The sequence below is a fragment of the Myiozetetes cayanensis genome, unplaced genomic scaffold, assembly GCF_022539395.1.
Source record: "Myiozetetes cayanensis isolate MyiCay16 unplaced genomic scaffold, myiCay2020 scf6-25, whole genome shotgun sequence".
Classification (NCBI taxonomy): Eukaryota; Metazoa; Chordata; class Aves; order Passeriformes; family Tyrannidae; genus Myiozetetes; species Myiozetetes cayanensis.
In genome coordinates, this window is record NW_026087853.1 from 5,058,405 (window position 1) to 5,072,469 (window position 14,065).

At 40.1% G+C, this 14,065-nt stretch overlaps 1 protein-coding gene across 4 annotated transcripts in view; it reads right to left on the reverse strand.

The window, feature by feature from the left end:
* The window catches only part of ESR2 (estrogen receptor 2), a 68,868-nt gene that overhangs the window by 26,952 nt on the left and 27,851 nt on the right, over positions 1 to 14,065 (reverse strand). The window contains exons 3-6 of one of the 4 annotated variants that reach the window (XM_050336096.1): positions 9,623 to 9,715; positions 8,609 to 8,703; positions 4,823 to 5,295; positions 448 to 623 (exon numbers count right to left, since the gene is read on the reverse strand). In XM_050336096.1, coding sequence (XP_050192053.1) covers positions 448 to 623; positions 4,823 to 5,295; positions 8,609 to 8,611 — 652 coding nt within the window. In that variant the 5' untranslated portion in view covers positions 8,612 to 8,703; positions 9,623 to 9,715. Of the gene's footprint in view, positions 1 to 447; positions 624 to 4,822; positions 5,296 to 8,608; positions 8,768 to 9,622; positions 9,716 to 14,065 lie in introns of those variants that run through there. The other 3 variants (XM_050336097.1, XM_050336095.1, XM_050336098.1) reach the window with 3 other exon arrangements.

The following is a 14,065-nucleotide window of genomic DNA, read 5'->3' on the forward strand; positions in this document are numbered from 1 at the left end:
TAGATATTATATGCTATGATTCAACAGCTATGGGCAATATACTCTTGTCAAGAGTAGTTCCTGGCAAGCAAAGTCTCCAGATAGTTGCCTACTTCGGGTCTATGACAACAAAATCACAATTACTACGTCAGTGTTGGGACACAAACTGCCATCAGACTCACAGGTCTGTTGTGCCACCCACCCAGGACTTTGCTGTGGGGCCTTCCCATGCTGTGTATTCCACCTCCTCTCCAAAGAAATCAATTTCTCCCTCTGTAATGTTTCCAGATCTTGATAACATCAGAGCCAAAAGACAGAGCAGTCGTATCACATGTTGCTCTATTTTCAGAGTGCAGCGTCACGCACCAGGATTTCAGATCAGTTCATTACTACTCGATCCACTGCTGCAGCCCCTGGTCACATGAAACAACCTATTTGAGCAAAGCTGTCAAAAGCTGATTGTCCTACCTTGAATGCTTCTTTTGAAGAATGCTTTGCAGCCTTCGCAGGACCAGACCCCGTAGTGGTACCCTGAAGCGTAGTCACTGCAGACTGCACAGAAGTGGGCATCCTTTTTTGAGCCAGGATTGTTTGCAATTGGGCTTGTACAGTCATTGCCATTAGTTTTTCTTTTTAACATTTCTCTGATAGAAAAGAAAAGCAACTGTTATAAAAGAGGAGAAATAAAATCTGCACTGCAAAGAGTTTCATAGTTTTCCATTGTGTTCTATCCTCTTTCTATAGAGTCTTCTTATTTTCTGAACACAGGATGGTATGAACCACTGTTAAGTCTTTTCTGGCAAGGTAATTTAAAGCATGTAGTCTGATCCCCAAGCTTTCAGTGATGATAGACTATAAAGTTCTAAAATACTCAAAGGCATAAAACTGGACTGTTGATACGTCAGTCACATGAACCCTGGGAAAATCATATGGAATGCTGATGGATCTTGAAGAATTCTTGAAAATGCACAAGTCCAGGAATTTGTGAACCAAGTGGACTTTGCCTTTTGGAAGCTTCACAGGGAAAATGAGAACTCAGACTGACATGACAAATGCTGCAATGAACAGAGCTGCAGTTTATACTGTTAGTAAGGCAAAATTACATTGCATATCTGTTCTCAACTATTTCATCCTTTACGTGAGGTTTTATTCATTCAGTGACATTCTGGAGACAAATAACTTGAGATGTGAATCTCAGCCCACAAGACTGACTCATGATGTTAGTCAATGTTTTCTGTTCGAGGGGATGAACCACGCTGGTCACCCAAATGCTAAACAGAAGGAAGTCTGAATACAAGAATGATGGAGAAAGACAATTAATAAACTACTTTCATTCATAAAAAAAAAAAAAAGCTCTCTATAAATTAGTAAGATATACACATTCCTGAAGCGTTGCAAATAATTCCAAAATACAGTAACTATTCTTAGTGACAGAATGAAAATGAAAACAGGATAAAAACATGAAATAACAGCCAATTCCTGTCACCAGAGTCCTGTAAACAAAAAGCAAGAGGAAAGGAACTTAGATTATCAGTAATGTGGGGTTTAGGTATAGGAAGTACATCCATTGTATCCTTTTTATCTGGATGTCATTTTCTTGGTGGTTTTAGCATGTTGTTCCTTCAAATACTGTCATGGACAAACTCTCAGCAGCAGTTTGAGAAAAGGAAAGGTGTATTGCCAATTTATAGATGTAAAGTTAATCACAGAAGCAGAATTTAGAAACTCTAGAATTTTCCTCATCCCATCTTCCAGCAGGATTAGGGAGGAGAAATAAAATCAGTTGGGATAAGACAGCAGGTAGCACAGTTTATAACTTCTACAGAACAGGGGCAAGTTTAAACAGAACATTGGAAACATGCTGCAAGTGCTGTCAGAGGCTTTAAGTAATATATTAAAAGTAGACTTTGTGCTGGTTTCATGACAGGAGGTAAGGACAAACACACCCACATGCCAACTACCAAGTTCATAAGTATTTGAGGAGAACGTGCTCCGATTTCCTAGCAGAAAATTTGAAAGGGAGAAAAAGGTGTTTCTTGGCCAAATTTCAGAACGGAAAAATTAAGGTATTTGTTGTACAATTAAGTTACTGAAAGACATTTTTAAAACATTAATTCATTCAGATATTGCAGGGCAGAAGGGTGTTTAGATGTTTAACAAGTTTAGTCTCCAATGACACACGCTCCCCCATTAATGGATTGGTGAATCACTGAGTTTTTCCCCCATTCTGCCATGCTGGGAAGACAGAGGGGGAACTCTCCTTTAGAGGAAAGGGACTGTGCACGTGCCTAATATTCTGCTAATGCAAGGAGGGAAAAACATTGCTATTCCTTCCCGTTTCCCTCTATCTGGAAGCAAAAGTGATTTTGCGTTTCACATTAGTAAAAGAGGTAAAAGTATTTTTAAGCTTTACTTGGGAATTGTGATCCAATTGTGAGGGTCAGAAGAGACTCCAAATCAGCCGGAGAGCCTTTCTGTGACTGATTGATACGCTGTGGAGAGCGGTGTTTATTGCCCTCGTTAAGGCACCGAGATGTTATGGATGAAAATAAAGAAAAAGCACAGACTGTAACATCTCGGTGAGGAGCATTGTTTTTTTTACCTTCCAGTTATGACAAGTGTTTCTTTAAAAACACTTTTTCTTTCCCTATTTAAAAGTGCAGTGATAGCCACCCTGCACACATGCAAGCTGGAAGACTTCCACAGACTGTGGCAAACAGCTTGCACACAGAGGAACCATCTGGAACAAATTCCTCCTGTGGGCCAAACAGGCATCAGAGCCACCCGTCTGTGACAGCTGCAGCGGCACAGCAGGAGGCTCAGACCCTATCAATTTGCTACCAATGCCTTTAAAGACAACAGAACCAGCAAACTGTTGAGTCTCCTTACAATGAGACTCTCAGGCTTGGGCAGCGTGTCTACATCAACAGCAATCCCCACGCGACCACCTCCCAGCACCCTTGAGACTGGAGCATCCCGGAATTCCCAGCAGATAAATGACCTGCCAGGTCCCCCAGATGAGCTGGCAGAAGCTGGCTGGATGCCCACAATGTTCCTGCACCAAAGGATGCAAGAAAACAGAGGATTTACCCTGGTTGCTACTGAGGAACCACGTGGAAAAAAGATTTCTCTCTTTATGCCTCCTTGTATTCCTTTCTATGGTTTCTATACAGAGATGTTAATTTTCCATAAAAAGAATTAAGACTTTTAAAAAATTAACTAGTAATTGATTTTCTACAAGTCATCCTACTACTCTGAGCAATCTGGTCTAGTGAAAGGTGTCCCTGCCCATGGCAGGGGGTTTGGAGCTAGATGGTCTTTAAGGCTCCTTTCAACTCAAAGCATTCTGTGAAAAAAAAAATTATACTCCAGGTTTTCTTGATTTCTCTTTAAGTTAGGTCATCATGAGCTACATGAACAATAGTCCTTATAAATCTATAAAAATAGCAGAAGAATTATTTATTTAAACTCCAGGCAGCAGGTTTGGCTTCCCTTCTGTCTATGTAGAGAGGGCACTGAAGAGCATCAGACAGGAGCTCTTGGATTATTCCAACTGCTGTCCCATCAACTGGACAGCTTCAAACACTAATCTACAGCAGCCTTCCCAGGGCTGTCAGAGTTCTGGAACCCTAACCAAAGCAGGAAGAGTTTGGATGTTAGCCCTATTCACATCAAAGCTGCTCAGGGAATTCTTCTGTACGTAAGTGCTACCCAAACAGCCTGTCCCAATCCACACACCTACACCGAAAGCAGATGAGCACTCCAGAACTGCCAGCTCCAAGTAGTGACTAGTCAGGTGTCTGGGGTGAAGGTCTGTGCAGCCTACAAGTCAGAAGTAGATGTGGATCCCATGCCTTAGTCCTGTGCAGACAGCTCACCCACTGCAGAAGGAACGTGGGTGATCTCCAAATAGCACAAATCCTTTATTAACAATTGAGTTAAAACTGTTGCCAGGACACTCTATTTTTCATACTCAAAATGACTGCTGAAGTTAAATAAGGAGCCCTATGAATAAAAATAAAAATACAGCTGCTAAAGCAGGAACAGTACCTGCAACAGCCTGAGCTTTTATCCATCCAACAAATGTGCCCATGAATGGAGTAATTTCATCAGCTGATGATTTACGCACTGCTTAGGGTTTGCAATATGAGTAAATGTGTGGAAAGAGAACATATTTTTGCAAACAGAATTTCTTGTCAGCTGAAAATTTAGCCCATGACTCTGCTATTCACATCTTTTATGAAGTCTGTTGAGAACAACACCAAGAAACAAAGAGTTTTTTGGTAGCAGCCCTGTTTTAACATGATGCATGCTGCCGTGTGACTGTTCATACTAAAACCAAAGAGCATTTCCCTTGAATTTCAAGTTATTGAAAAGTCTTCACAACTATTACATACAGTAAAAAAAAAAAAAAAAAAAAAAAAATCTGGATAAAAAGCAATTCAAACAACATTGTATGAAAAGGAAAAAAAGAATGAACTTTTACTTCTTTCACTCAAAGGACCTAATTTGCCAGAGCAAAATTAATTTTTTTTACACAAAGTGGTACCTAGCAGTCTTGAACTTGTGTTTACACAGAGTAAACTGTTTCCACACTGAAGGCGTTTGTACTGCTTTGTGGTGGTGTATAGTTCTCTAAGGAGATATTGGAAAAAAATCTCATTTCAGAGGCTACATGAAAGAAACCCCACAAAACTCAGGGCTGATTTGGTGTCGGGTGGAGGTTTTTCGGCTTTGTTTTGTTTCTCAGAGGGACCAAGAGAGAGGTTAAATGTAAAAGACTTGAGCTAAAGAAGCTATAAATAACTTCCAGCAAAGTTTTAAAGCAACGGATAGCACTGACCGGCTCACGGGCAGCACTGGCTCCATCGGTCTTGCTTCGCACCACAGGCTCTTGGGCTGCTCTGCATAGAGCAGTGATGACTGACAGTGCAGTGTCAGAGGGGAGAGGTGGCCAGGAGGAGACCACAGCGCACTGGGGCTCGAGGTTTGCCTCGCAGACACGCTCTCTGAATCCCCAAAGTTGCTGGCGATGTTGTAATTCATCATTGCAGGGCTGCAGAACGCCATGGCGGAATACTCGTGTCGGTTTTCCATGTAAGATGAGGGAATATAGACTGGACTGTGCTCTGCTGTCAGCGTGGACTGATTGCAGCTGTAGGGAACTGGAGAGATGACACCGGCAGGTGAGTTTTTAATTTCTGTTTTATTGCATCCAATATCCTGAAGAGGCAGCAACTGAGAAAAGTCCTTGTGGGAAGATGCACACAGGGACATTTTGAAGCAAGGTTGAAGGATGCTGTTTAAATATTCATCCTAAGAAAATAAGGTATGGAAAAACAAACAAACAAAAAAGGAATTAAAAGAGTAAGAAAGTTCTGTATTAAGTATTTTATATAAAAGAAAGAAGGAACCACTAAGCCAGAAAATATAAAAATGTTTTGTTAAAACAGATTAAACTGTAATTAAACAATCAATGTACAAATTTACTACCATTAAGAAAAAGAAAGCTTTTTAGAATATCCTTAAAAAATAAAGGCTAAGACACATGTTGAGTTCAGACTCCCTTAAAAAATAATAACAATAATTTTAAAAAGTAAATTATTTAAAGCCCGAAACAAAGATGAAGGTGACACCTTCAGTGTTAACAGGAGTAACTTGTTACAACCAGGATAAAACTACTCTGCATCAGACAGAAAATTACCCCATGGTCCACAGTTATGAAGGAGAAATGAATTCTGTTTACAACAACTCACTATCTCCTGCTGTAACTGTACCTCAGTCTTCAGCCTTGTACTACAGGGTACTTCCCTTTCCCATCACAAACATGTAACAGCAGATATTTTGAAAACAAGCACCCACACTTACATCCTCTGTACTTTCCAAACCCAGAACTCCACTGCACATCCCTCTCCACAGAGGAATTCATGCAGTGGGTGTCAGCAAGCAACGCAACTTCATCACTGAGAGGTCCCTCTGAACAGAGCCATTAGGAAAGCAGAAGACACACACAGTGCAGATATTTACAAAGCTGACAACCCAACTCCAGTGGTTTCATAAGGTCCAGAAGTTTTTTAATTCCTTGCCACTCTCCATCCCCAAGTACTCCCCATCGTTCCTCTCATCTGGCTCAGCTATTGAAACAGAGACCTTAAAATGTCCACAGTAAATACTCTTTGCCAGATTTAGGTATATCCAATTTATTTAAGAGAAGAAAACATTTTGAAAAGAAAAAAAAGCCCCACCAATAGCATCCTCCAAAGACATAACTCCTGTCTTGGAAGCATTACTTCACAGTAGCATTTAAAAATGTTTTTTTCTTTATTCTTCACTGAAAGTTTCATCTGTAATTCATTCCAGCTCTAAAGACATAGTTTGCAATCCAAAACAATTCTGTATCCAAAACAGCAAGTTCCAGCCCCCTGAACCAATATTGCAGTATCATTTTACAGATGGTAATAGGAACTTAACACAAAAAAATCACAGAATAATTAAACAGTCACCCACAGCTTTGCTATTTCACAGGTGGCCAAGGTAGAGATGCTAAATGTTCTTACCTTTTTTCACCTCACATGATCAAAAAGCAAGATGATGAAGATTCAAACACAAGTTTGCTGAAGTACAACAACCCCCCTCTCCCCAAAGTTCTCAGCCAGATGATATTTCTAGAATGCCATCCTGGGCAATTGACACGTTTTTCTCCTCTAGGGCAAGGACTGAGAGTGGAAGTATTAACAAAAAAAATAAGAAATAGTCTTTAAGACTAAAATGGGTAGTTGAGAGTCCATCCTCCTGTCTCACTTTGCACTGTCGATGAAACTGAAGATATCATGTAGAAATACCCAGGAACTCATTTAAATCAGCTCAGGCACTTCAGACACAGCTGCTGTTTTTTTCCTTTGTGGGAAACAGGAAAATGAGATATTTCAGCAGCTGTTTGTGTCCAGCAGTTCTTGGACTGGAACTCCAGTGCAGCCAAAGCAAGAGAATCTGACCTCACTCCTCACACAACCTACAGGCTTCATCTGCCCCCACCAGATGCTTCACAGCCTCCTCCAAGAGAAACCGAGCATCCTGCAAATTTCACTGCAAAAAGCACTGACAATCCCAAAGGTGCTTTCACTCCCAGATTATAAGGTGGGTAAACCCGGATAATTTTTTAGCAGCAAGTGATGGAACTAAGAAATTATCTAAAGAGTATTTGCAGTGGTTGCTACAAGCGGGCCCAGTGAGCACACTGGATTCAACATGCATTTGAAGCTTCTGCGTAGGCAAAGCTGCATGTATTGAGGATGTGCATGGAAACTCTGCCAGAGCACCCAGAATGTCCAGCAAAAGCTGTCTGTGCTAACTGGGTCCCTCTGCCCCCTTTGGAAGGACACACAGTGCAGGGGAACTGCAAACCCTTTGCAGAGAAGGACCTGAGGAGCATTTACAGCAACATCTCTCTTAGGTCAGCTAGAGACATTCTGCTGTGACATTCCAATAGATGTTGCAGCAGGCAACTGTTTGTATAGTTTTCCTCAGCATTTGGAAAATACATGCTGTAGAAGCAGAGAGAACACAGAGCTGCTACTACACAGTTTTATGAACTGAAATCAGCTGAGGTTTAAGTCATGGTTTTCTGCAGAGGGAATCCACTGTGTGCAAATGCAGAGTAACTGCCTGCTTAGCAGAAGGACATATTGTCTCCAAAGGGCAACACACAGTATTTAGAAACACACAGAAAAGTTACCAGAAGCAAGAGTGAGGTTTGTTTTAGGGGTGGGAGTTCACACAAGCATGTGATGTCAGTACAGCCATCCTGAAAAACACACTGCTTATGACTTATTTACAAGAGAAGGGACTCCGAGGTCCAGGAGGTTAAAGAAAACTGTACTCATGGTCTTCAGCAGGCTGTAATATGGTGAAAAAATAACAGCATTGGCCTGAGATAATTAACTTGGGTGGCAGAAATAGTTTAGCCACAGTAGACTATGGATCTAGATGAGATCACATAGTTCACGTTTCCTTATACCCAGAGGGTTTAAAATGGGAAGCCCAGAGCCTCACAAATAAAATGAAACTGATAAAGTTGTCCATTATTGCTCAGAAGGTCTTAAAAATTTACTGCTGGACTGTGAAGTTTTGTGTCCTAAAGAAGGACTGAAGATTGAGGAGCCAGATGTCAAGATCTGAGGCTGGACAAAACAAACTCCACTAACACCAGTAACTCAGAAGGAAGCACAACCCCATTTAAGACAAGGATTACAATAAATAGTGCAACAGGCTAATAAATTTGTTCCATCCTGGTATAATGTCCTCATTCCTTAGGTACTATTCATTAAACAGAAATTAACTAATTCGTTAAAGTGAAGTCCTGTTCCAGCACTCTCTCTTACTCTGAAGAAGGAAAAGCAAGATTCAGCTATAAAGCACATTATTTAGACCCAGTCTATCAGCACTGCACTAGATCTGTACCAAACACAGAAACCAACCAGGTGTCCATTATTTTTGTACTCCAGTCTTCTGGGAGTCTGAGAATGTTTCAACCCACTTAAGTCAGTTTAGCTTAGCAAGATGTTCAACAAGAGAAATGCCACTATTAAGTAAACAGCCACTCTGGGCCAGTTCCTTGAGTAACACTTACCATTCACAGAGCTAAGACACTACGGGCAGGATTCACATCTGACATGAGAGGAAACAACTCCATCGTCTCCAGCACTCAGAGGATGATACCGCTATCTGGGAGGATGTAGGGAAAAAAAGGAATGTTTTTATCCATGTTCTCCACCAAAAAAAAAAAAAAAAAAAAAAAAAAAAAATTAAGTTTCTTGTCTTTAAGCAGCTCTACAACAATTGAATATATCTTGAGAGTCACCGTGCAAGACACACCAGATGAGGGACATGAACTGTTTTAGATGTCATAGTCAAACAGACACATGGGTAAATAATTAAGCCATCTGACCTACTTGAACAAACTCAAAAGCCACTTACTGCACATTACCTATACCAAGTATCTCTTTAAAAGCCTTGTGTGAAAAAATTTATGTAATTTTTTTGGTTGGTTGGTTTTTAGTGTTTTTTTGTTTGGTTGGTTGGGGTTTTTTTTTTTAGTTTTTGAAAGGACAAAAATAAGTAGAGAGGGCAGGGTGCCATGTTTTAGAGCCTGCTTGGGTACATAATACAATAGCTTTTCCTAGAAAAATGCAACACTACAAAAAGCAAGAGAGTGATGGATGTTCTCAGGCACCCTTCCATCAACATACGTTACAACATGCTTAGATTTTTATATATATATATATAGTAAAGACTTCTTGCAATAGAGAATCAAGATGACCTTTTTCCTCTGCTGGGTTTAAATTAAAGTGCAATCATTCTCTTTAATAGAGGTGATTCAGCAAGTGTCTGTTCCACTACCCCACAGCCAAAGCCCCTCAGTCATCTCGGGGAGCATTCTATTAATATTCTGTTAAGTTACATTTTACACAATTCACTGCAACAATAAACTGAATCATTTTCTGAGAAAGTGATCATTAAAGGAAAGTCGTTCCACAAAATGACACTTGTGCTTCAGGTTTTGTGAAAAACTTATTACTCATTAAACACAGCAGTGCCAGATATTGCCAACAGACGGCAGGCAAGTAAAAAAGTTTATTATTACCTGAGAAGGACTAGATGCAACAAGTAGGAGACAGAGAGGGAAGCAAAATGAAAACGCAGCTATCTGTCCAGACCTCAGATGTTGTGCTCATTCCTGTAAAATTAATAAATCGCCTGTTCTCAGTGACCTCAAGACCTTCTCTGAAGAAAATATTGCAAATCAAAAGCAGACAGGAAAGAATACTTCGAAACACTTAAGCAAAATGAGCACCCTCTGGCCTGTGTTAGCCTTTGAGTTACCGAGGACACTGACAACTTCCAGATTATTATAAATATGTATAAATAGATTTCAGGGCTCAATACATATGACATGGAGGCAACAAGGGAACTGGGTTTGTCCCTCTAGAGGAATATAAGACTGCAGTCTTCTTTCCCCTGGAGTTACAAAGACAAGGAATCCAGACTCTTTTCAGAAGAAGTGCACAAGTCAGAACAAGAGATCACAGTGACAAAACAGTGCAAGGGAAATTTCAGTAGCACATATGAAAAATTCTCCACAGTGAAAGTTAAACACAGGAACGGGATCTCCAGAAAAGCTGTGAAATCTCTATCTTGGAGCCCCTTCAGATACCAGAAGGTGCTATAAGGTCTACCCTTTTCACCAGGCTGAAAACCCCAAAGGTGTTAAATAATACTGGTCCTAATATGGACTCTTGAGGGACCCCACTTGTTGCTGGGAAATCTTTAATTTGTATGAGTCTGCTGAGGAGCATCTGCCATCAAAAAGGGCAAAAGCATGCGGATTAAATGCCTCGTTTTTCCCAGCAGGACTTTTACACAGCTTGGAGGATTACTGAATAACTGTCTCTAAGTTATTGGCACGATGGAGACATGAGCTGGCACAGGGGCTGAGAGTCTTTGACTCGAGTCAAGTTCTTTCTGTTTACTCTTTCAGCAATTCAACATCTCTTGTATTATAAATAAATTGGGGGCTGAAAATTCTCCTGCATTTATTCCCTTTTCCCACAGCAGTTCCCACACACAGGTCTGTGAGGATGTACAGTAGCACAGTGAGCAGAGCCGGCAGCAATGCCCTCATGCCAGCCAGAAATTTGAGAGGAAAGGGAGGGTGTCTAAAAAAGCCAATATGTGAAGAAAAACAAGTAAATGAGGCAATAGGGATAGAGCAGGAATTGAAACTTCCTGCTTTCTCTGGGGAGATACTATCCATCTTGCCTTCTGATGAAAGCAAAGGTGAGAGATCTTCCCTGGCAGCAACTGTCCATCACTAGGCATAAAGACCTGTGATAGGATTAAGAGCCCCCTGGCCAATGGACAACAGAGTAAAGTCATAATTGCCCCTAAAACCTGACCCCCTGGCAATCTATTGGTAACAACATTAGATAGATGGATAGATAAGTGGAACATATCCCCAAATTATGTGAACTAATTTATTTCTGCGGCTCAGGCTATACCACCCTGGTAGATCTGGCTTGCCCTAGCTATAAAAGACAGAATGGGAGTTTCTGTTTGGCATGTGTGTCAGCAAATGTAGGGTTTAATTTCTCCTGGCCAAGCAGACATATGCATTTGCTGTTTCCTGTACCATGCCATTCCTCTGGCTCCTCAAATGACCTCTTGCTTTATGAGGTTGAGAAGCAATGGTCATAACCATGGCTGTCTTTGGCAAAAGAAAACCTTCCTTGCAGAAATGCTGTCAGGGAATCTTTTTTTTTTTTTTTTTCAGATCTAGATGACCTGAAGAAAAAGAAGTGGGTTTTTTTTTCCTGCCAGACCAATGTGCAATATCCCTTATTCCACCTTCTCCTCCCCCAAATAAAATTATATTATTTACTGTGGTTTTTTTCCAGATGGCCCCTTTACTATGCAAAGGATTTATGCTGTAGGATTAATTTAGGTAGTCAAACAGTCTGTTTCACTAGTGGTCTTGTTAAGCAATGATCCCAAAGCCTCTTCAGCTAACAGCACTAGACAGCATTGATTTCAAAACAGTCAGTTGTGTCTGTCCAAGAAAAACATGCCACATGCACTTTTCCACCACTGCCACTCAGGCAGCCACTAAGGCTGTGGGGTTGCACTGCATTTTGGGAGATCCTGAGAGACCAGCCTCACTGTGGAACTCTGACAGCAAAGAGAGTCCTGTTTAATCATAGAATCATGGAATGGCCGGTGTTGGAAGGGACCTCCATCATCCAGTTCCATCCCCTCTGCCATAGGCAGGGTCACCTTCCACTAGACCATGTTGCTCAAAGCCCCATCCAGCCTGGCCATGAACACTTCCAGGGGTGGGGTTTACAACTTGCTTTGCTCCATATCCAAACAAGATGCTTTGGAAATCCATGGTTGCCTTACATAATTTGTGGTTGCCTTACCTTTACACAGTAAAAGCATAAAACTTTTGTCCTTTTAGTCATGAAATGGGAATAAACAGTATTTTCTATAATGGTCTAGAAATGAAATCTATGTATGAAATGTAGAACATCTTTAGCTGTTTTTCTGGTTTTAGCTATAGTAAATTACTTTTCTTATTGGAATGTCTGTAAAAAACTATGCCAATTTTATTCATTTTGTCGTGCATCTTCACATTTACAGCAAATTAAAGACTAAATATTTTCCCCTGACATTTTATTCTAACTTCTTAAAAAAAAAAAGTTTTTTTTTTCAACAGTTTTTTGATACCTGATTTTTGATGACTTTAAAGACTTAAAAGCACCTAACAAATTAGTAATCACACTGTAACTTTTCCCCCATCATCACTAATTCACTGAAATAACACAGAAACCAAGGCATTGCTTATTCTTACCTTTCAAACTATGAAACACAGTTATAATACTATATGAAATCCCAGGTCAGATGTGCTTAACATCATCCACAGGTAACAAAAGTTTGTGTATATGTCCTTTAAACAAAAAAAGTTGTTCTAGATTTGTCTCATCTAGAGACAAAACCCTGCCTTTCACTGTGAGTAAAATCCTGTCTCAGCTGAGTCAGTCAGAATTTTGTTGATATTCCCACCAATGGACATTTGTCTAACTTTTTAATTAAGACATATTAATTAAGACAAAACTGTAATGTCTCCTCCTAGTCTTATTAAATGAAAACTGAGAAATTATTCTGGCATTTCTGTTTTCTGAGCTTCTTATGTTCTGTCTCTCAAGGAATGGTTCAGCAAACTCTTCTATGTGCTCATTTCTTGCTGCTGGCAAAAGCAGGTTGCAGGTAACTGAAGAAGAGCACAGCAAAGTAAGGAGTGTAAAATCTGTTCAGCCCCCTGGATCACCACCCCTTCTCACTGTAAGCTCTTTGCTACTTGCACCTTTAAGTCTGTATTCAAGAACCTGAACTAAAACAGTGAGTATTTAAAGAGATCATATACTAACATGGATTTATAGTGGTTTTAATTAATATATTTTAATCCATTCTTTATCAGAACATCATTAAAGACACACTGCCTGACTTATTGAAGACAATTCTGCAACATTTTAAGAACACCTCTAAAACTATGGGTATTTTCTTCCTGTGATATTTTAAGTTTTCCAGGTTATCAGCAAACAAATTCACCAGGATATGAAATAGTGTTTGTGTTTCCACTTTCTCCAGCAATACTTGATGCTCCATTAACTGATTCCCATTTGCAGCACTAAAGAGATCAACTGCAAAGAAACATCAGATTTACTCCATCCCTTCAGGTCTCAGATTTTTATTGTTATTTCTCCTTTGAAAGCCTGAGGAAGTTGAGCTGTTCACTTACACACAGAGTGACCAGCCTGAGAATGAGAGCACTACAGCCATCTTCTTCTAACACTGTGTTACAGTCTCTGTGCCTGCAAAACTGAAGTTACATCTTTTTTAAAAAGCTATAGGGAAGGTGAGAAAGGAAAGTAAAAATGAGGGTTTTACACAGAGGGGTTCTGTGCTTGAACTTTGTTCACAAACAAAAAGAGGAATCTTAATAGACTTCTCAAATGCCAAATAAAAGTTCTAAAGCTTTAAATTAGAAATACAAAATGTACTTGTTGCTTCAGTAAAAGCACTGGTCTTAAAATTCTCCCTCTCTTAAGGGGGCAAAAGATGAGCAAGGAATTTCGAGGGTACAGATGAGGAAATAGATTGCTGGTAACACTGAGAACATCAAATAGTAAATGACTTTGTGTTCAAAAGTGGTTTATCGTGCAACCCATAACCATATCAAAACTTCCTCTGCACATAAATGGTAATTGTGCATCACTCTCCCTATGACAAGTCTGCACCCTTTCCCAAATAGCACATTTATCAGCCATTTCAAGGTCTAAACTGCACAATTTTCTGTTTATCCCATTCTCTCTCCAGACTGAAATTTATTTTCCCTAATAAAACCTTGGTTATAAAACATCCAAGATTAGAGACCAGATCAGTCTAGCCAAAAGTCTTTACGAGCATTCAGGCAGAGGTTCTGATAGGTTTGATGAAGATTTACACACGTGCTGTACAATCTTTAGTTACT